We start from the raw sequence: 21973 nt of genomic DNA on the forward strand, positions 1-21973 counted from the left end.
ACTTTCAACAGAATGTGCAAAAGAAATGAGGTAGTTTTAATTGTATATTACAATAAATCATGTATTCATTTTATAATTAAAAGTTTTAGAATAAATTAACATATGTGTTAAATATAGAAATATGCAAGCAAAAACAATGCTTATCCACAAAACACTACTTGCTTATAGACAACTGGCCTACTCGTCAGGACCCCAGGAATACTCCTGGGGCTCCCGATGGCCAATCTGGACCTGCAAACCTTAGAATTTCACAATTGCACAAACCTGCTTTTGGGCATAATCATGTATGCAATGGCATTTTGTGAAGAGCAACTGCTGTTAAAACTGTTGCAGAAATGCAAACAGATACTCATATGAATGTGATACATGTTTTAAATGTATTTCACATAAACATACTGTTCTCTTTATATGTGTGTGAAAACCAAATAATGCATCCCTTAAAATGGAATAAAAATAGAATAAAACAGTTTGATTTATTTGAGAAAATTATGTCTTTAAAAGTAAAGGTATAGCTCAATAATTCTTCCTTTAAGGCATATAAGAATGTGTGATTTCTACATTTCAACATCACAGGCAAGAGGAATGTTAAAAATTCAAGTCTCACCCTGCCAGACCACAGAGATCCCCCAAGGCTATATAGTACAAGGTTTGATTGTACTGATTAATGTTAGTTGTACATGACGAACAATTTTAAGGAGGCGCCATAGAGTATAAATTCCCCATGCTGATACAGTCAATTACATTGCTTAGAGGTTCATTCGTCTTACAGGTAACTTTTATTGGCCTCTCCCATCCATTGTTTTTTTTATTCTTGTCTCATGATGGTGTTGTTGTTTTTGTGTTTTTCAGGTACTTCCTTTACAGACAAAAAAGAAAAGAAATAAAATGTCGGACAGCCAAGGTGAGTAAAATTGTTTTTCACTAATAAAACGTAAACCTCTCACATTTGTTATGTTGTTAATAATTGACACAAGTCTGCACTAAACCATCAAGTTGTAACTATCACATTTGTAATTCTACAGAAATTATGGTCGCAAGTAGCCCCGACTTTGTTACGGAGCTTCTTCCATCTGCTCAGCGTACAGCTTTGCTCTACCATCTCTCTTACCTCTGTCTGGCTAAGTTCCCCAAGTTGGAGAGGGTTCTCCGAGAGCGTGCTGTTGAAACTCAGCTTCTCTTTGGGTCCTCGGAGGCTCTTCTGCTGAAGGTAAAGCCAATGTTCTTGAGCCATTGCAACCTATATCCACTAACACTCTTAAAAATAAAGACGCCAATTGTAGGTTTTCACAGCAATATACATAGAAGAACCATTTTTGGTTAACCAAAGAATCTTGCAGTGAACAGTTCTTAAAAGAGCCATGTGAAGAATATTTAAAAAATCTAAAGAACCTGTTACCACTAGAACCATTTGTGCAAAGAAAAAGTTCAATGGATTTTAAATGTTCTTGATGGAACCATAGATGCCAATAAAGAACCGTTATCTTTAAGAGTGTACTACTGTCTGTCCAAGAGAATAGTGCATTGTTATACAGATCTGTTTACGGTCATGGTTAATGAGTCCACTATTCTCTTCAACAAGAAAAATGGCAGTCATACAGTAATTTTAAATACTGGCAAGAAATCTGCAGTGTTTAGATGAGTATTAAAAAATGCGCTACACTCTATCTCTCCATAACACAACATCCACACAATAAAAATGAAAATGATGAGAAAAGAGTGGTTAAGAAAGCTTCTGATCACAGAAATGTGGATATGTTTCCGCCAGATCTGCAATTTGGCACGCTACTCAAGTTTATATGTATATAGCGTTTTATACCATACAGATCACTTCACCCTGACAGAGTGAAGGAATGAATGAGAAGGCAGATCCCAAGAGCAAACCCACCTATCCCACAATCATCATGGACTAATGGCACCAGTTTATCAGCTGACACAAACTTTTCCAGAATGTTGGCTTTGGTGAGCCGTTTTGAACTACCAAAACTCTCAGAGAACTGTCCATCTTGACTGCACTTATTTCACTCTTGATTGGCATTTCAACTGAGCCTAATCTTTGAACTGGTCACGAGACACACAATAGGCAATGGCATTAAAGTGTCATAGAGCTTTTGTATTTCATCGATTGATTTATTTTGAGCAGGTGTTTCCTATGTAAACTATGAAACATGTGGATAAACAATGTAAGCATTTCTGCTGTCTTTCAGTGTGCGGCCACAAGTAAAAACCTGGTTTCCACGCTGCTGCCTGCGCTGATGATTGCTGTTGAAAAGGATAAAAGCATTTTGGCTATTAAGTCCCTGGAAAAAGCCAGACAATGGATCATGGAAATTGTTGAAAAAGTGGGACAGATGGTAGACAGGTAAAATGTTTCAATATGTTGCTAAAATTTTAATTTAACATAAAGTGTTTTAAGATTTGTTGGATTTATCATCTTTGCAACACCTTTTAATATGGCCACTGCCAAAAGTCCTCTGGATGAAACCAACATGGTTCAGTGTATATCAAGAACATTTGCTGTGTTTAACTGATGGTTAATCTGAAATCTGTTATTGTCAGATATGAGAAACACAACCACAGTGTGGCTTCCTGCACCAGTGATGTAATTCTTGAAAAGGCTGAGACAGAAAAAAAAAAAGAACAAACTAATAAGGACATACAGGCTCAGGAGACGGCGGTGAGGGATCTCGAAGATCAACTGAAGAAAAACAATGAGAAAATTAGACAAATTGATGCAAATATTGCACAGAAAAACGCTGAGCTGTATAATCATGTCAAAGACACTTCTACCAAAAGTAATGGTCTGAGTATCTTTGCTGCCCTTGTACCATTTGTTGGACCCCTTGTTAAATCCATTTGTGATGCTAAAACTGCCCCTGGTGTAGCTGCAAAAACCCAGATTCTGACCAGCGAATTGTCTCAACTCTCCATTGAGAAATCAAGCCTGATGAGCATGGAGTGGAACATCCATGTCAGGATGACTGATATGCAGTTGAAGTTGGCAAGCATGAAAATAGAAAATGGTAAGATTCTTTCACTTAAAAGATTTCCAATCATGCTCAACACAATTCCTGATTTACACCATAAGCCTCAGAGTGATCTCTCAAATTAATGTCTGCTTCATATTGTTTCTAAAGGTTCAATACCGGATCCTGTCCATCTGAATGATGTACAAAAATGCCTTTCCCGAATCCAAAACATTCTGATTCAGCTTCAGAAGTTCTGGGAATCAGTGAGTGTAATGCTGGAGGCTCTCAAAGATGAGACTTTTGCTAATGAACACTTCATTGAGGAGAGTGAAATGAAGGAGGTCTTTCTGGATTCTATTCGTACAGCAAAAGGGGTAACTTAGGAAATGTTCAGTTACAGGTTTACAGAAGTTAATTTCACCTTAATTGCATATTCTTTTTTATGATTGATTATGTACATCAAATCTTTCAGCATTGGAAAGCCTTCGGTGAATCCTGTCTGAATGCAAAGAGCATCTTTAGCTTGCAGACTAAAGATGCGTATAAATTCCTGGAGACCAGCCCATCTACATTGTCACCAGAGGAGTGGAAAAAACAGTATGACGCTGTTATAGTGGATCTGAACAAAATAAATCTTGATCCCTTCACTCCAAAAGAACCAGCTCCCATTACTCAGTAATGTAGAAACATAAGAAGTCTTTCCAGTACATACCTATAATGTTTCACGCTTACTGCTTTGAATAACACTTACTTATGATGCTGTTTTAATAAAACCTTCTTTAAGTGAGCTAATTTGTCATGGATTTTCATTTCTCTCATGCCATTTTTCCGTTCCCTCTGTGATTAAATTGCTTTGAAATTCAAAAATATAAAGAGAGAAAAAAAAAGAAAAAGTAAAAAAAGAAAAGAAAAGAAAAAAGTATTTATTTATTTTGGATACTGGATACTGTCATGCAGAGATTGTTCATCCAAATGCATATAACAAAGACTCAACGCAAATAGCATAACACGGACATGTCCAGAGCATGAACAAGAGAACATGAGTGTATAAATATACATGAAATTTATATCATGTCTTACTGCTTGGCAGATATAAGACAGATATATATATAAGCAGTATTGGGGGTAATGCATTACAAGTAACTTGAGTTACGTAATCAGATTTTTACACAAACCTGTAATAATTAACTATATTACAATTAAAAAACTGTTTTTCTCAATCAATTTGACACATTTCTTTAATGTAATTCAACTGTCCTCAAAACAGTTAACACAGTGATCTAAACACACTCTTACCTTAGCCAAACAATTCAACTTTACTGCAGTATAAAGCACTGCATTTTTTTCTAGTAATGCATTTAATAAAAGTAAATACTAACATCAAAACTACAGTTGTATTCTCTAATGATTTTAGAACACTTTCAGCTGTAGATGTACAAATACACTAACGAAAATACACGTTTATTGTAATGTTTTTCCAACAGGTTTTGTTATATGGTTCATTAAGCAATTAAAGCTTCAAAAAAGGTATTTTTAAAAAATCTTTTCAAAACTGATTTAATGCATATTTTTGAATCATGAACAATATGTAAACAAGTTTCAGTTGTTACACAGCATTTCAAAATTCATTCACTTTTTTGTCAAGTGGTGCAACCAAATTCTTGTAAATATATATCTACCCATACTTGAAATATGTGTCCACAAGATTTTTTGCTTCAAAATTATGTGAAAATCAACCTACTCATTCGCATAAAACAATATATTGATTTAAATTTTGCAAGACACTTTTTGTTTTGAAAGACAGTATGCATGGGGGCGTGAATAATCCTGAATAATGCTGTGATTCACACCTGAGGAGACAAAGACCTGCATAATGAGCCACATAATGAGCCTTTTTAGCCAGGTATGTGTGAGGAGACTAAGAACATGAGGACAAAATATTTTATTTTGTAGTTTATTTAGAATTTAGTTAACAATATAAATGAGAGTCAAAGGCACATTTTGAGTATACAGTTTTACCTGGAAATAAATCCTGTTCAAAGATAGAAGTGAACTTCCCACTGCCAGTTGTTCTCAGGACCCTCGGCACGGATGCACTGGCACACAGCTGGCTGCGGGGCCTTCGCAAGTATGTGTTTCCCCCAGTGAGCCTTCTCACACAGACACTTTGCAAAAACAGGGTGGTTGAGGAGCAGGCCCTTATGGTTGCGCCCTATTGGCCTGGCCGGACCTGGTTCCCTGAACTTGTACTCCTTGCGACAGCCCCTCCCTGGCCTATTCCCCTGAGGAAAGTCCTTCTTTTCCAGAGAGAGGGCACCCTCTGGCGCCCGCGTCCCGATCTTTGGAACCTGCATGTGTGGGATTAAGTACCTTGCCACTTCAGGTGGTAGCTACTATCACTTCGGCTAGAGCTTCGTCTACTAGACAGGCCTATGCTTTGAAGTGGAACCTTTTTGTCACGTGGTGTTCTTCTCGTCAAGAAGACCCCTAGAAATGCCTGATCGGGTCTGTGCTCTCCTTCTTTCAAGAAGGGTTTGAACGAAGTCTGTCTTCTTCTACTCTGACGGTCTATAATGACTACCATCGCAGCTCACCACAATCTCATTGACGGTAAGTCTGTCGGGAAGCACGACCTGATCATCAGGTTCCTGAAAGGGGCTGGAAGGCTTAATCCACCTCACCCTCAACAGGTACCCTCTTGGGACCTCACAGTTGTTCTGTCTGCACTGCAGAGAGCTCCCTTCCAGCCCTTGCTCTCAGTGGAGCTGAAGTTTCTTTCTTTAAAAACTGCACTCCTGACGGCTTTGGCATCTGTTAAGATGGTTGAGGACCTGCAGGCATTTTCAGTTGACGAAGCGTGCCTGGAATTCAGGCCGGCCAACTGTCACGTGATCTTGAGGCCCCGGCCTGGATACGTGCCCAGGTTTCTACCACTCCCTTCAGGGACCAGGTAGCGAATCTGCAAGCGCTGCCCTCAGAGGAGGCAGACCCAGCCCTGGCGCTGCTCTGTCCAGTACATGCCCTCCGCACTTACATAGACAGAACCAGCTCTTTGTTTGTTACGGATGCCAGGAGAATTGAAAGGCTGTCTCCAAGCAGAGGTTTCTGTACTACTACTCACGGTTTCTGTACTAAGTCTAGCCCTTTGCTCGTGCTAAGCCTCATGCTATGAATGGAGGACCACCAGATCAAGATCCACAATCTCCAGACCTGAACCCCACTGAAAACCTCTGGAATGTAAGCAAGAGGGTCATCAGCCATTAAAGGGCATATTGCAGGTTAGAGCTTTAGTGATTCTATGTATAGAAAAATATTGTAGGAACTAGATTTTCTTTAAAATACACATATAAATACGCTACTTAGGCTTCTGGAGTCATTTTATGTGAGAAAATTTTACTTCCGCATCTGAAAAATGCCAAATCGGAAGTGACGTAACGGGAGGGAGTGCGGTCAATATAAACAATAGGAAAACAATGGATCGCAATGACAGTTTGGACGCTGAGGAAATTATAAATGTTTATTCATACTCGTATAACAGACCACAGCCATAATTAGCCTGCTATGCAGCCAAGAGAGCAGGGACAGGCCAGGATTAGACAGAATAATGGTCAAAAGAGACAAATTGAGCTGTGGTGAGGAGAAGCAGTGGAGACCATTATCAGCTTGTAGATATTTGCTAACGATATGTAACACTGTGCTCAGATCACAATATTGTACAGATTATTATCATGTATCAGGCAATAGCAAAGCTAGTATTGGTCATCTAGGAGTATTGATTACTAATAACAGAAACTAATAAACTTTGATCAGGCATAGCCTGTCACACTCATTAATACCCGTCCACACTAACGTTATGTGATATATCGGTTTCTCATTACGACTGATTTGGTAGTTAGCAAATGTAAAAAAAACAAAAAAACAAAAACAAGACTTACGGTGCGCAATTCACGTTTTCATCGAGCTGCATCTCTGACGGATCCATGACCATCATGTCTCCCGCCGGGGAGTCTTATTGTCCCCCTGACAGTGTGTCTTATTGAATGTACTTCATGTTATGCTTTATTCATTAATTCTGAGTTATGTTTATTCCGTGCCCATTTACTGATAGTGTGAGGATGCATATGACGTCGTGACTATGTAGTTGAGTGAACTTGAATGTACATACATGGCATGAATCAAATTGGAGTATTTACATTACCAGCAAATAATTCAAAACTTATGTGTGAGTGTGAGACTGTATGCATTTGTATGCATAATTTGTATTCATCAGTGTTGAAACTGATTCACGAAAAAACGGTGAAGAAGCATCGTGTGTGTAAGTTTATTCATTTAATATCATAATTTACAGTAGTATTACAATGTTGAACTCCATCATATCGCCGGGATGATAATCCTAAAGTGAATGCATTCGTAGCAGATGCAGAAGTGAAGTCCCGTCTCTTCACCTGCACAAAACACACCCCGGCACGGAAGATAGCACCGTCCTTTTTCTTGTTAGTAAACCTGTGGACTCGATGTCCTTACAGGCTGGAGTTTGTGCAACCTCCGCAAACACAATAATTTGCCATGACGATGATAAATCAAAATACAAAAACTACCGAAAACACATTGATTCACGACCGCTGTTACTGAATACCAACCTACTCTGCAGTCAACACAGAGCTCGGCGAATGACTCCCTCTCATGAGGTAAAATGACGCGACGCTGAAAAAAAAACGGTTTCTACAGAGACTGTCACATTATCTACTAAATTCGTGCCCTTATGTCATGCAAAACATTTTTAAATCCTGCAGTACCTTTTCATATGGTATTTTCGTATGAGGTTATATATTCATATCAAAAAAATTTTTTAACCTGCAATATGCACTTTAAATAAAGCCAAGCTGCTTGAATTTTTTTTACCTGTGGCATAAAGTCGCCCAACAGCAATGTGACCGACTAATAGGGAGCATGCCAACACACTGTAACGCCACGCCAGCAGAGGGAGCCCTCTCCCGAGTACTGACTGTATGCCGCTCCCTCTGCTTCACTGGTTACTTCCTGTTTGGTGGACATTTAAGCATGGCCTTGCTCCTTGTACCTTGCGAAGTATTGCCAGCCTGTCTGCCTTACCGAGCGTTTACCCATTGCTATTATTTGCCTTATTGTGTATGATCATTGCCTGTTTCACCTGTTTACTGCCTTTTGGATTGCCCACTGTTCTGTTGCCTGGTTTGGACTGCCTTATTGTGTTTGTACCTCTGCCTGCCTCACGTTTACGATTATTTGCCTGCTGTTTTGGATTTGTTTGCTGTGGATACATTAAACACTGCACATGGATTCTAATGCCGCCTCAGCGTCCTTACACACACATGAAAGCTGTGATTGAAAATTGTATTATTCAAGGTCTGAAAACATGGCATCTTTTTTCATTATTTTGACCAGTTGTCTTTTTCTGCAGATAAATGCTCTAAATGACAATATTATTATTTAAAATTTGGAAGAAATGTTGTACAATTAATACTCTATATATATATATATATATATATATACATAATAAATCCAGAGAAACTGCTGATTTTGCAGTGGTCTCTTAATTTTTTTCCAGCTCTGTATATCCATAAGACATTCATAATGTGAAGAAAGTAGGTTGACTTACACTCACTACATATTCTTTGATGAGTGTCTCCATATCTTCATTGAGTCACACTTCGACACCTCAGGATTCAATTGCGCTTGATGTTTGTGTAGCGTCTGCGCAGGATCAGGATCATCAAAACAATTTTGAATTCGAAAAGCTTTTAACCTTTCGAACCTCTCCTGTATATCTCACTTAGGCTCCGGCTTGGCTGAAGTTTATGGCTTATCCGACAGCTCAGCTGTGAGGTGTGAGACAACTCAGATATCCATAAAACTCTCCCTCCTTGACTTCACAAAGATCTTTGTCACCTCGGATCGAATTACCCTAAAACAGGCCTGAATTCCAAAAACCCCAATACACATCACACACACACACACATACAGACACACACACACATACACATGGAGACTGTATTTACCTGTAGCCTCAAAATATGACTATGCCAAAGTGTACCCTTTTGTTGTATCCAGTGTGTATGCATGTATCCATATTTTAGAAGCTTAGTTACGACTGTAGTTGTGTTAGTTTTACTCTAAACGTTATATTCAAGTATAACACTGTATGTCTTTCTTAATGTCTTTTCCACCTATCGTGTTTAGTTTTGTTTGAAACCTCTCCAAATGTTCTAATTAACAAGGTATGTTACGTTACTGTAAAATGCATTTTTCTATTTTTAATAGTACTTCGAAGAAAATGTACTCAGATCTGACACTCCAGATACTATGCAAATTAGGTCGTAAATGGAGACAAAGAAAAAGTTTGCCTGCCAAAATTGCACCCTCGCCACTGGCTGGCGCATCCAAGGAGGTGTTTTGGCTTGTTTGTCTCTAAAAGACAACGACAAACGTCTATCATCGTTGAGTCTTCTTCATCCGTTGCCTTCACCCGAAGCCTTCACTCTTCATTACCTATGAGACGGACTCTTCCTTTCTTATTTTCCGGCCATCTTACTCTTAAGTTAAAATCTTGTTCGAAAATCCCGCCGAAGATCCTTCCTCGGAAAAAGGACCAATCGCTCCAGCTTGCACGCACTGAAACTCCTGCAGAAAGGCAAAGTAACCACAGCACCTAAACCTATGCAAGTACAGAACTATTTCTTTCAACGTGTTTTAAGCTCCATGTGTAAGTTTTGAGTTACCTTGCTGGCTCTCAAAGGTTTTAACTGTTTGTAATTTGCCATTTCTTTGATCACCGCTGTTTTCTTGACTTTACTTTCGTTTTATTCTAAGTATGTTCCTTTGTTATATTTTAGTCATATATTTGTAGTTCGTATCTATTAAATCCATTATATTTATACTTTTATTGTCTCTGTTGCTGCTCATTTATGAAACCAAGTCACTTCAACATTTGATTTCGTTTATGCTTTTGTAAGTACTTAGATCAGAGATTTTCCTCATGGCCAGAGGAAAATTCCTTTTAAGAGCTGATAAGCATAATCAGACTGATAATTTTGCTGGACAAAATAGATCAGTTTTTCTGAAGTATTTCTAAAACTAGAACTAATTCTAGACCATATATATATATATATATATATATATATATATATATATATATATATATATATACATACATAATTGGTTATAATCTGTTGTAACTGATTATCATAATTACATGATTACATAATTCCCTTTTTGGTCGATTTATATTATAATTAATCATAACGCGTTATGATTAGTTATAAATATATTTCACCCATAATTTGAGCTAATTCGTTAAATCGTTACATTTGTCTTAATTTTTAAACTGTTAAACTGTTTGTGGGTGAAGGGATGTAGCGAGGACTCAATCGCAGGAGAAATATGCTTTTATTTAAATATAAAAATAAAACAAAACACGAACAAAAACTACCCAGAGGGGAAAACACACTGGACTTGACTTGACTTGACTAGACTTGAATAGACTTGACTTGAGATACCACATGGAAGGGAAACAATGACAACGATCCAGCACAGGACTGCAAACCCAAGGAGAATAAATAGGAAGCAAACAAGGCAGGTAATGAGGGAGGACAGGTTGGGAAAATAAACCAATAATCATGTAACAAGATGGGTGGGGTCAAGACAATAGACAGGAGAGCACATGGGACAAGGAAACACATGATAAGCCATGTGCTCACACCAAACATGACAAAAACACAAAGCATGTGCTCACACAAAAGGAGACATGAACATGCAGCTAATAAGAAAACTCATAAGCCACACAAAACAAGATAACATGAGCACACAGCCAGTGAAAAACAAACTGCATCCTACACAGCACAAGACAAAACATAACACAAACACACATGTGCACCATGTGCTACACAGAACACAACAACACAGGAGCACCTGGCCAATAGGAACAAACCAGGCACTCACAAAACACGAGACAAGAGCGCAAGGTGAGTGAAAGTACACACAATCTGTGTGCTCACAATAAAGACAGAACAGGGAGCGTGAGTGTCCGAACCCTGACACAAAACTGAACCAGACATGAGTGCCGGGATCCGAACACCACGCACCCAACATGAAACAATAAAAAACAGACAAGACAGCGCACGGCTTGAGAACTCTCGAGGCCGTACACTCACGCAAAGACAGGACAAAAACGGGAGTGTCACAGCTCTGTCACAAAACCAAGAAATAAACTAGACAGAAGTGACAGAACCCTGACACTACCCCCCCTCTAAAGAGACACCCCCTGGCACCGAACACAAGACAGAAACATAACATGAAAAACACAAGACCAGCACACTAACATGACAATACAAGACAAAAAGAACAATACACAGAAACAAAGAGGGGAGGGAGGGAGGAGAGCCAAGTCAGAGCCAGCAGGAACATGACAGCAGTCTTAGATGGGTCTGGAGTCCAGGCAGATTACCAGGGAAGGACGGGAGGGTTGAGCCAGGGAGGCTTGGGTAGGTCTGGAGTCCTGGCTGAGGGCCAAGGAGGAGCCGGATGAACAGACCAGGGAGACTCCGGCCAATCAGGAACCCTAGCAGAAAACCAGGGCAGGACCAGAGGGACAGACCAGGGGGACTCTGGCCGGTCTGGAGTCCTGGCTGAGGGCCAGGGAGGAGCCGGATGAACAGACCAGGGAGACTCCGGCCAATCAGGAACCCTAGCAGAAAACCAGGGCAGGACCAGAGGGACAGACCAGGGGGACTCTGGCCGGTGTGGAGTCTTGGCTGAGGGCCAGGGCGGTGCTGGAGGGACAAACCAGGCGGCTCCAGCAGGTCTGGAGTCCTGGCTGAGGGCCAGGGTGGTACTGGGTGCTTGGGCGGAGCAAGCAGGTCAGGTAGCAAGGACAGAACTGGCTTGGTAGGCAGCACTGGCGGAGCCGACAGTGCAGGCATCATTGTGTTAGGCAGAGCCAGCAGTGCAAGGAGCTTGGGTGGCGCCAGCAGGGCAAGGAGCTTGGGATGGCCTCTGGGGTGGCCTCCAGGCCAGCAGTGGACTCTGGGAAGGCCTCCAGGCCTACAGGGGGCTCTGGGATGGCCTCCGGGCCTACAGTGGGCTCTGGGACAGCCTACAGCGGGCTCTAGGACGGCCTCCGGGCCTTGAGGAACAGAGGAAGCCTTCTTCCTCCTCTTCCTTCATTTGTGAGGGGGAGGCGGTCGCATTGAGCTTACCGCGTTGGGTGTGCTGCAGCATCTTCAGCAGCCTCTGGGGGCGCTGCAGAATCTTTGGCCATCTCTGGGGGCTCTGCAGCGTCTTCGGCCGCCTTAACGAAGGCTGCAGCAGGAGGATGCCCTTAGAACTCAAGGAAATCTACTACTTGCCCAAAAGTCAGGTGCTGCAGGCCCCTCATACCCCACCAGATCTGGGGTTCATCAAGGGCATAATTAAAATGTCCTTGAGAGCTGAATCATTGAACTCCACGGCAAACTCCCTCAGGTCAGTCCCTTCTTGACAGAGGGAGCTCAAGATCTTAAATTGGAGCATGTGCTGGTACGAGGTAAGACCGCACGGCGAGTGAAAGTACACAAACTGTGCGCTCACAATAAAGACAGAACAGGGAGTGCGAGTGTCCAAACCTCGACACGAAACTGAAACCGAACCAGACATGAGTGCCGGGATCCGAACACCACGTGCCCGACATGAAACGAGACACACAGACAAGAGAGCACACGGCTTGAGAACTCTCAAGACCGTCTGTCGTGCCATATTAAAGACCGCCAAAACGGTATTTATTGTTTGAATTTCATGATAAAATTGACAGAATTTTAAAGCTGAGACTTTGTTTTATATCAAAAGTAACACAGCACAAAGCTTATTGCAATTTATTAAATGAGAGGTGGCGAGGCAAGCTACAAAGTTTTGTATATTAATCAACTGAAAACAGTATAGACTAAAAGATCGATTCTTGGGATTTAAGAATCAATATCTGTTCAACTTGCCTTGCTATCAGGTCACGATCCAGGCCGCTCCAATGAAAGATGGAGAGGAGAATGATTCTTCTTTGGTTGCTGCTGCTTTTGATTTTGCAGGCGCGTGGATCGGCATCATTTCCACTTCTATTCAATTAAATTCAATTCACATTTATTTGTATAGCGCTTTTCACGATACATATCGTTTCAAAGCAGCTTTACAGAGAATGCATGTCAACATTACAATTTGGAGAATGCAGTTAGCTAATAATGTAATGTAACTTCTAAACGATTTAATTTCCCGAAATTCGTATGTAAAACAATCTCATACAATTTAACTAACTGAATCTGGCTTGTTCCACAGCTAGCTATATTTAAACCATATTTATACATTTTAGCTGATTAAATCAAATAGTTTTCACAATTAACAGATTTATATTGATTCTAAGGAATCTGATTAAATACATTTTGAAAAAACGTACTATGGTAGTTAAGCAGCGAGTTACGTCGTTGTACAGGAAACGCACCCCTGACCCGCAAGTACCTGCCAAACCAGGTGAAGTGGACCAAAGAAGCAGAGCAGGCCTTCACTGACCTGAACCATGCCCTCTGTTGCGAGCCTATCCTGCAAGCCCCAAACTTAAATAATTGTTTTTTTTCTACAACAGATGCCTTAGAAGAACGGATTGTAGCAGTGCTTTCCAAGTTGCAGGGTGCACCCAGCATGTTAGCCATAAGTTGCTGCCATATGAAAATAACAATAATACAAGAATGACTTTCTGTCAAATGGGCTATTGAAAAATTTAACTGATCATGCCCTGTTGAGATGGATATCTCAAAACAAAGAGAAAATGCACAAATCAGTTGTTGGTTTCCTCATTAGCATGATTTCCATCTTATAGTAGAACTGGGAATGGGTAGGCTGGGAATTCTCATGCAAATACAGGAATACAGATGCCATGTCCAGGAGACATGACTGCTTCAGGATGTGCGCTCACAATTGCACAAACCTGCTTTTGGGCACAGTCATGTATGCAGTGGCAGTTTGTGAAGAGCAACAGCTGAATGCAAAATGCAAACAGAAGCTCATATGAATGTGATACATGTTTTAAACGTATTTCACATAAACATACTGTTCTCTTTATATATATATATATATAAATCTGTGAGATACTGTATAATAATAATAATAATATATATATATATATATATAATAATAATAATAATAATAATAATATATATATATATATATATATATATATATATATATATATTATTATTATTATTATTATTATTTTTATTATTATACAGTATCTCACAGAAGTGAGTACACCCCTCACATTTTTATAAATATTTTATTATATCTTTTCATGTGACAACACTGACAACACTTTGCTACAATGTAAAGTAGTGAGTGTACAGCTTGTTTAACAGTGTAAATTTGCGGTCCCCTCAAAATAACTCAACACACAGCCATTAATGCCTAAACCGCTGGCCACAAAAGTGAGTACACCCCTAAGTAAAAATGTCCAAACTGGGCCCAATTAGCCATTTTCTCTCCCCGGTGTCATGTGACTCGTTAGTGTTGGTGTTATCGCTCTCACTCTCTTATACTGGTCACTGGAAGTTCAACATGGCACCTCATGGCAAAGAACTCTCTGAGGATCTGAAAAAAAGAATTGTTGCTCTATATAAAGATGGCGTAGGCTATAAGAAGTTTGCCAAGACCCTGAAACTGAGCTGCAGCACGGTGGCCAAGACCATACAGTGGTTTAACAGGACAGGTTCCACTCAGAACAGGCCTCGCCATGGTCGACCAAAGAAGTTGAGTGCACATGCTCAGCGTCATATCCAGAGGCTGTGTTTGGGAAATAGATGTATGAGTGCTGCCAGCATTGCTGCAGAGGTTGAAGGGGTGGGGGGTCAGCCTGTCAGTGCTCAGACCATACGCCGCACACTGCATCAAATTGGTCTGCTTGGCTGTCGTCCCAGAAGGAAGACTCTTCTAAAGATGATGCACAAGAAAGCCCGCAAACAGTTTGCTGAAGACAAGCAGACTAAGGACATGGATTACTGGAACCATGTCCTGTGGTCTGATGAGACCAAGATAAACTTATTTGGTTCAGATGGTGTCAAACGTGTGTGGCGGCAACCAGGTGAGGAGTACAAAGACAAGTGTGTCTTGCCTACAGTCAAGCATGGTGGTGGGAGTGTCATGGTCTGGGGCTGCATGAGTGCTGCCAGCACTGGGGATCTACAGTTCATTGAGGGAACCATGAATGCCAACATGTGACATACTGAAGCAGAGCATGATCTGGCATGATCTGGGCCGCAGGGCAGTATTCCAGCATTCCAACATTCCAACATGATAACGACCCCAAACACACCTCCAAGATGACCACTTATACAAGCTGTACACTCACTACTTTACATTGTAGCAAAGTGTCATTTCTTCAGTGTTGTCACATGAAAAGATATTATAAAATATTTACAAAAATGTGAGGGGTGTACTCACTTCTGTGAGATACTGTATATATATACAGTGGTGGTCATAATTATTGGCACCGTTGGTAAATATAATCAAAGATGACTATAAAAATAAATCTGCATTGTTTATCCTTTTGATCTTTAATTCATAAAATTAGCAAAAAACTAACCTTTCATTGAAGGAAAAGAAATAACATTTATTTCACATTATGAAATAAATGTTTTTCTCCAAAACACATTGGCCACAATTATTGGCACCCTTTTATTCAATACTTTTTGCAACCTCCTTTTGCCAAGATAACAGCTCTGAGTCTTCACCTCTAATGCCTGATGAGTTTGGAGAACACCTGACAAGAGAGCAGAGACCATTCCTTGCGATTCATTGCGCTCTACATTACTTAAATGACATAGTTTAAGACATAACTTACTCTACATTACAAGTCATGCAGTCTGTGTAGGGTAGCATCTTGATTTGTTATATTTTTATTCCGTTTTAAGGGATGTATTATTTGGTTTTCACACACACACACACACACACACATATATGTGTGTGTGTATATATATATATATATATATATATATATATACAGTGGTGGTCAGAATTATTGGCACCGTTGGTAAATATGATCAAAGATGACTATAAAAATAAATCTGCATTGTTTATCCTTTTGATCTTTAATTCATAAAATTAGCAAAAATCTAACCTTTCATTGAAGGAAAAGAATTGAAAGTGGGGGGAAAATCACATTATGAAATAAATGTTTTTCTCCAAAACATGTTGGCCACAATGGACAATGATCCAAAACAAACATCAAAATCAACACAAAAATGTGTCACTGAGCACAAAATGAAGCTTCTGCCACGGCTGTCTCAATCCCCTGACCTGAACCCTAAAGAAAATGAGTGGAGTAAACTGAAGAGAAGAAGCACTAACATGGAGCTGGGAATCTGAAGGATCTGTAGAGATTCTGTATGAAGGAATGGTCTCTGCTCTCTTGTTAGGTGTTCTCCAAACTCATCAGGCATTAGAGGTGAAGACTCAGAGCTGTTATCTTGGCAAAAGGAGGTTGCAAAAAGTATTGAATAAAAGGGTGCCAATAATTGTGGCCAATGTGTTTTGGAGAAAAACATTTATTTCATAATGTGAAATAAATGTTATTTCTTTTCCTTCAATGAAAGGTTAGTTTTTTGCTAATTTTATGAATTAAAGATCAAAAGGATAAACAATAGGCAATGGCATCAAAACTGTCATAGAGCTTTTGTATTTCATATTTCATTGATTGATTGATTTTGGCCAGTTGTCTCCTATGTAAACTATGAAACGTGGATAAACAATGTAAGAATTTCTGCTTTCTTTCAGTGTGCAGCCACAAGTAAAAACCTGTAGCGTCTGGGCCAATCAGGCACACAATTATTCATTATATTTAATGAATTACCCATAAACTCACTCTATCAAAGTTCTGTGAACCCATCCCCCTAAAACTGCAACTAGCATCCCAAACGTAGCTAACACAGAGGCAGAACTAGGTGTCCTGTTACAGATACATGGTACTTTTACGATCAGAAAGAATTTTGCAGAGACTAGTGACTCTGACTTCATTCTTTCTGAGAAGGACAAATAAACTCTCTTAATCCTATGTATTTTCTATATAACCACTTGGGAAATGTATAAACATGTATCCAATTTTCCCATCTCATGACTTTCCTTTTATAGGCTTTATTCTATGTATTAATTCTCTCCTTTGAACTATTTTGGTATTAATGTTCCAGAGTTGCAAATGTACAGTTAACTGAAATTACATTGGTAGCATGTTTGGTATCTACAGACTCCAACTTTCGTTTCCTATTTGGTAATTTATGCTACATGTTACTAACTCTGTGACACATTAGCATTATAAGAATCTAGAAGGTTCTTCTCTCATTCATCCAATCCAGTTTCTTATGCTAATATCCTGCCAAAGTCACAAAGACTCGTAAAGTTCCCTCCGAGGGGGCAACTCCTTATTGGCTCGGACACCTTAAGAGGGTGTGACATCTTCACCCCTTATATTCAGTGATCACAAGATCAAGCTCTCTTCTCTTTTACTGACAAATGCTGATGTTAAGATGATGCTGTGAGAAGTTAGAAGCTTCTAAGGAACCCCCAAGCTTGTGCCAGGCTTCAGCCTAGACCTTCCATTCACCAAAGATCCTCTGAATCCAACTGGTTCTCTTTCATCAAGACAATATCAGCAAAGATTCAACGGGAGCCTCCACAAATCGCATCAGGACAGTTTTAATTTAACTTGGAGAGATATGCAAGTATCAAACTTAGTCTCATCATCTGATACATTGAATATCCTTACCCCTTTTAAAGAAGGGCCTGTTAAAACTAAACTGATGGTTTGCTCAAGGCTGTTGATCTGCTGAATTTCAAACAATGCTGTAACCTCTTGCTTTCCTATACTCTGCTTCAACTCTCTCTTTCCCTTGGTAAACTGTATGCATGTATGTGTGTGAATGTTAGAGTAATTAAGTGTTTAGTCTAGTTAATAAAGTCTTGTTCATGTCACACGTAAAGTTGTCCGTGTTTCACGCTCATTTACTGGAGTCCCTATTCATGCAGATCCTGACTACAGGCTCTGAGTAGTACTGTACAATAAGATTGTTATTTCCCAAAACCTGGAAATGAACATTTTGCTACAAACCTGTTTTCCACACTGCTGCCTGCACTGAAGGTTGCTGTTGAAAAGGATAAAAGCATTTTGGCTATTAAGCCCCTGCAAAAAGCCAGAAAATGGATCAATGAAATTGTTGACAAAGTGGCACAAATGGTAGATAACCAAAATGTTTCAAAATGTTGCTAAAATTTTAATTTTAGCATAAGAAAGTGTAGTAAGATTTGTTGGATTTATTATATCTGGAACACTTTTAATATGGCCACTGCCAAAAGTCCAGTGGATGAAACCAACATGGATCAGTGTATATCAAGAACATTTACTGTGTTTAAGCTGAAATCTGTTATCGTCAGATATGAGAAACACAACCACAGTGTGGCTTCCTGCACCAGTGATGTAATTCTTGAAAAGGCTGAGACAGAAGAAAAAAACAAACAAACTACTAAGGACATAGAGGCTCAGGAGATGATGGTGAGACATCTCGAAGATCAACTGAAGAAAAACAATGAGAAAATTGGACAAATTGAGACAAATATTGAACAGAAAAAAAAATGAGCTTCATGTCAAAGAGACTTCTACCAAAAGTAATGGTCTGAGTTTTTTTGCTGCCCTTGTACCATTTATTGGACCCATTGTTGAATCCATTTATGATGCTAAAACTGCCCTTGATGTAGCTGTAAAAACCCAGGATCTGTCCTGGGAATTGTCTCAACTCTCCATTGAGAAATCAAGCCTGATGAGCATGGAGTAGAACATCCACGTCAGGATGACTGATATGCAGTTGAAGTTGGCAAGCATGCAAATAGAAAATGGTAAGATTCTTTCACTTAAAAGATTTCCAATCATGCTCGACACAATTCCTGATTTACACCATAAGCCTCAGAGTGATCTCTCATAATTAATGTCTGCTTCATATTGTTTTTAAAGGTTCAATACCGGACCCTGTCCATCTGAATGATGTACAAAAATGCCTTTCCCAAATCCAAAACATTCTGATTCAGCTTCAGAAGTTCTGGGAATCAGTGAGCGTAATGCTGGAGGCTCTCAAAGACAAAACTTTTGCTAATGAATGCTTCATTGAGGAGAGTGAAATGAAGGAGATCTTTCTGGAGTCTATTCGTACAGCAAAAGGGGTAACTTAGAAAATGTTCAGTTGTAGGTTTACATAAGATAATTTCACCATAATTGCATACTCTTTTCTATGATTGATTATGTACATCAAATCTTTCAGCATTGGAAAGCTTTCCGTGAATCCTGTCTGAATGCAAAGAGCATCTTTAGCTTGCAGACTAAAGATGCGTATAAGTTCCTGGAGACCAGTCCATCTTCACTGTCACAAGAGGAATGGAAAAAACAGTATGACGCTGTTATAGTGGATCTGAACAAATTACATTCTGATCCTTTCACTCAAAAAGCACCAGCTCCCATTACTCTGTAATGTAGGAACATAAGAAGTCTTTACAGTACAAGTAGCATACATGCCTATAATGTTTCAGGCTTACTGCTTTGAATAACACTTGTTATTTATGATGCTGTTTTAATAAAACCTTCAAGTGAGCTAATTTGTCATGGATTTTCATTTCTCTGCCCAATACTGCCCAATCACATGGTTCTAAAGCTGTCCAAATTTTGCCCTTCATCTTAAAATGCACTTATGTAGATCAGAGAAAGCAGTTTTTTCAGACACACTAGCAAGATCAGAATTTCTAAAACCCGGCCATGGACACACCTAGGCAAAGTAATAATAGGAGACAAGAACAAAGGAAACCAAAAACAAATAACCAGTTTCCCCAGTGTATCCATGTTATTTCGCAATGCTGAAGTAAGCTATTTTCTTTGAATGTGCGAGACTTCCGATTCAATCAGCACAATATGTAAATAACAAGAACAACAAAGTGTAAAATCATTAGCGCTACAAACCAGTTTACTTAAAATAATGAACAAACATTACAATACTATGGTAAGAAATACCAGTTTGGAGTAACAAGCAATGCAACAAGCTGTTTTTTCAGCTAAAAATAACTGGAAGTGGACATAATATTAATATACCAATACAATATGTTGATAACCACCATAATATATATATATATATACACACACCTGCGTATTAGGTGTTTTGCTTATGTTTACCGTCAACTAGACTGCTATGTTTCTCATTGACACACACCCAGCTTATAAAAACCAGAATTTTTATTTTAAATTTATCACTCGTAATTATGCCTTTGTGGTGGCGTACAACTCTATAAATATGGGCCCGGTTTCACACAGGATTAGGCCTTAGTTCCATTAGGACATTTAAGTAGCTTTTATAAACGTCCACTAGAAAAAAAAAACATTACTGGTGTGCATCTTGATACAAAACAATATTTTAAGATATGTCAGGACAAGTTGCTTTCAGTTAAAACAGCTCAAACATGCAGTTTAGTCTAAGACTAGCTTAAGCCTTGTCTGTGTAATCGGGGGATGGGATGGTCTTTCCTTCATGACTTAAACGCACCAACAAATTGATTCACAGTGTTTGGGCAACCCGTTTGACCAGTTCACAGAAAATAACTGATACCCTGACCATTATAGTGTGCTTTCACACAGGTCCGTTTGATGTCAGAGATTGGTTCATTTGAATGTGATGCGAACCCGGTTTTCATAACTCGTGTGCACAATCGTGAACCGTGTGTGAAAGCAACTGTAGTTGACTAGTCATTACATAGCAACAGAGGTAAACAGCAGTTGCTTTGATTACATAAACTAAAATATGGGGTTCGACCCAAAAAATACAGATTGAATAAAATTGAGCGGGAACATCAGGGCTGATAAGATCGGAAATACAGCCATTTGAATTTTTTTTTTTTTTTTTTTTAATTTAATGTAGGCTATATCTAGGCTAATATGATATTTTACCCTAGTATTACATTACACATAACCAGTTAATAGCTAGATAATACAGTAATGGTAAATTTGATCTTTCTCTCTTTTGACCACCATCTTCTCTATCTATTTTTTTCCTCTTTTGGAAAATTATGGAAATGCAATAGTGGGTTTTGTTTCTTTCGATAACAAAGAAATTCTATTTGGTATATTCTCCCATTTACTACAGAAGTTTACCCTCCTACAGTTTACTTTTTTGTTCCAAAACTAGAAATGTGAAAAGGGTCCAGTGTGAAAGCACCCTTAATTTGCGATTAATCAGAAATCATACAAACATCACACAAAAACACCTTTTTGTTAATGCATATTTATTGTTTTTCATACAACAAGAACAAAATATGGCCCAAATAGTAAATTATGTATTTCTAAAACAGATGTTGTATTTATAAATCATGTGAATAATTGCATTTGCTTCACTTACAACATATATACTAAATTATGTGCTTGCTTCAAAATTACTAAGGAATGGCTCTCAATCGATTCCTCCTGTGGTCCGTCTTAAAAGAATGTCCTGTAATAAGAGCGACAGAAAATATAAAAATACAGTTAGTCTGAGGGTTCCCTTTCGAAGTGGAACTCAACACTGCGTCATGGAGTTGACGCTATTGGAACACTCCTCATGAGCTAGTGTCTGAAGCATGTGTGCTACACGCTAATCTCGATTGGCTACCGCAGTCAAGTGATGTCACAGGAGCGCCGACAGAGCATAGAAAGGGCGCCTAGAAAGAACGTTATCAGCTTCTTTGTCTTCATGAAGCCGTTTGTTTGTCTGTGCATGTAAAAATTTCTGTGTGTTTTTTTGCGAACGCTTCACAGTGAGGAAGCTCCACTTCTGCCTGGCTCTTTTCAAGTTGGATGAGAGCCAGGCTTTTGCGCCCCTCGGATCGGGTCCCCCCTGATTTCTTCTATATGAATAAGTGGCTGCTCACTACCCCACTTTTTCAGCATATGGCTTCTGCTGATTAGT

At 39.3% G+C, this 21973-nt stretch overlaps 2 protein-coding genes across 3 annotated transcripts in view; one reads left to right on the plus strand and one right to left on the minus strand.

The window, feature by feature from the left end:
• The first annotated feature begins 741 nt into the window (after nucleotides 1-741).
• Nucleotides 742-19223, plus strand: LOC127507738 (uncharacterized). The gene is made up of 6 exons (XM_051885033.1): nucleotides 742-768; nucleotides 839-901; nucleotides 1023-1207; nucleotides 2205-2359; nucleotides 2557-3020; nucleotides 19009-19223. The coding sequence occupies exons 2-6, from the start codon at nucleotides 886-888 to the stop codon at nucleotides 19221-19223; spliced, it is 1035 nt and encodes a 344-aa protein (XP_051740993.1). The 5' UTR covers nucleotides 742-768; nucleotides 839-885.
• Nucleotides 19224-21297: 2074 nt separating this feature from the next.
• ush1c (Usher syndrome 1C) overlaps nucleotides 21298-21973 on the minus strand; it is a 34650-nt gene continuing 33974 nt past the window's right edge. For both annotated transcript variants that reach the window (XM_051884707.1, XM_051884708.1), the window contains one exon: nucleotides 21298-21517. In XM_051884707.1, the coding sequence (XP_051740667.1) occupies nucleotides 21505-21517 (13 nt within the window). In that variant the 3' untranslated portion in view covers nucleotides 21298-21504. The remainder of the gene's footprint in view (nucleotides 21518-21973) is intronic.

Source organism: Ctenopharyngodon idella, chromosome 24 (genome assembly GCF_019924925.1).
Source record: "Ctenopharyngodon idella isolate HZGC_01 chromosome 24, HZGC01, whole genome shotgun sequence".
Taxonomy (NCBI): domain Eukaryota; kingdom Metazoa; phylum Chordata; class Actinopteri; order Cypriniformes; family Xenocyprididae; genus Ctenopharyngodon; species Ctenopharyngodon idella.

Bases quoted from the DNA above. Each gene is read 5' to 3' on its own strand.
- LOC127507738 (XM_051885033.1), top strand. The intron at 2,360-2,556 runs GTAAAATGTTTC...TGTTATTGTCAG, and splicing joins GTGGGACAGATGGTAGACAG to ATATGAGAAACACAACCACA. The intron at 3,021-19,008 runs GTAAGATTCTTT...TTGTTTTTAAAG, and splicing joins AAGCATGAAAATAGAAAATG to GTTCAATACCGGACCCTGTC.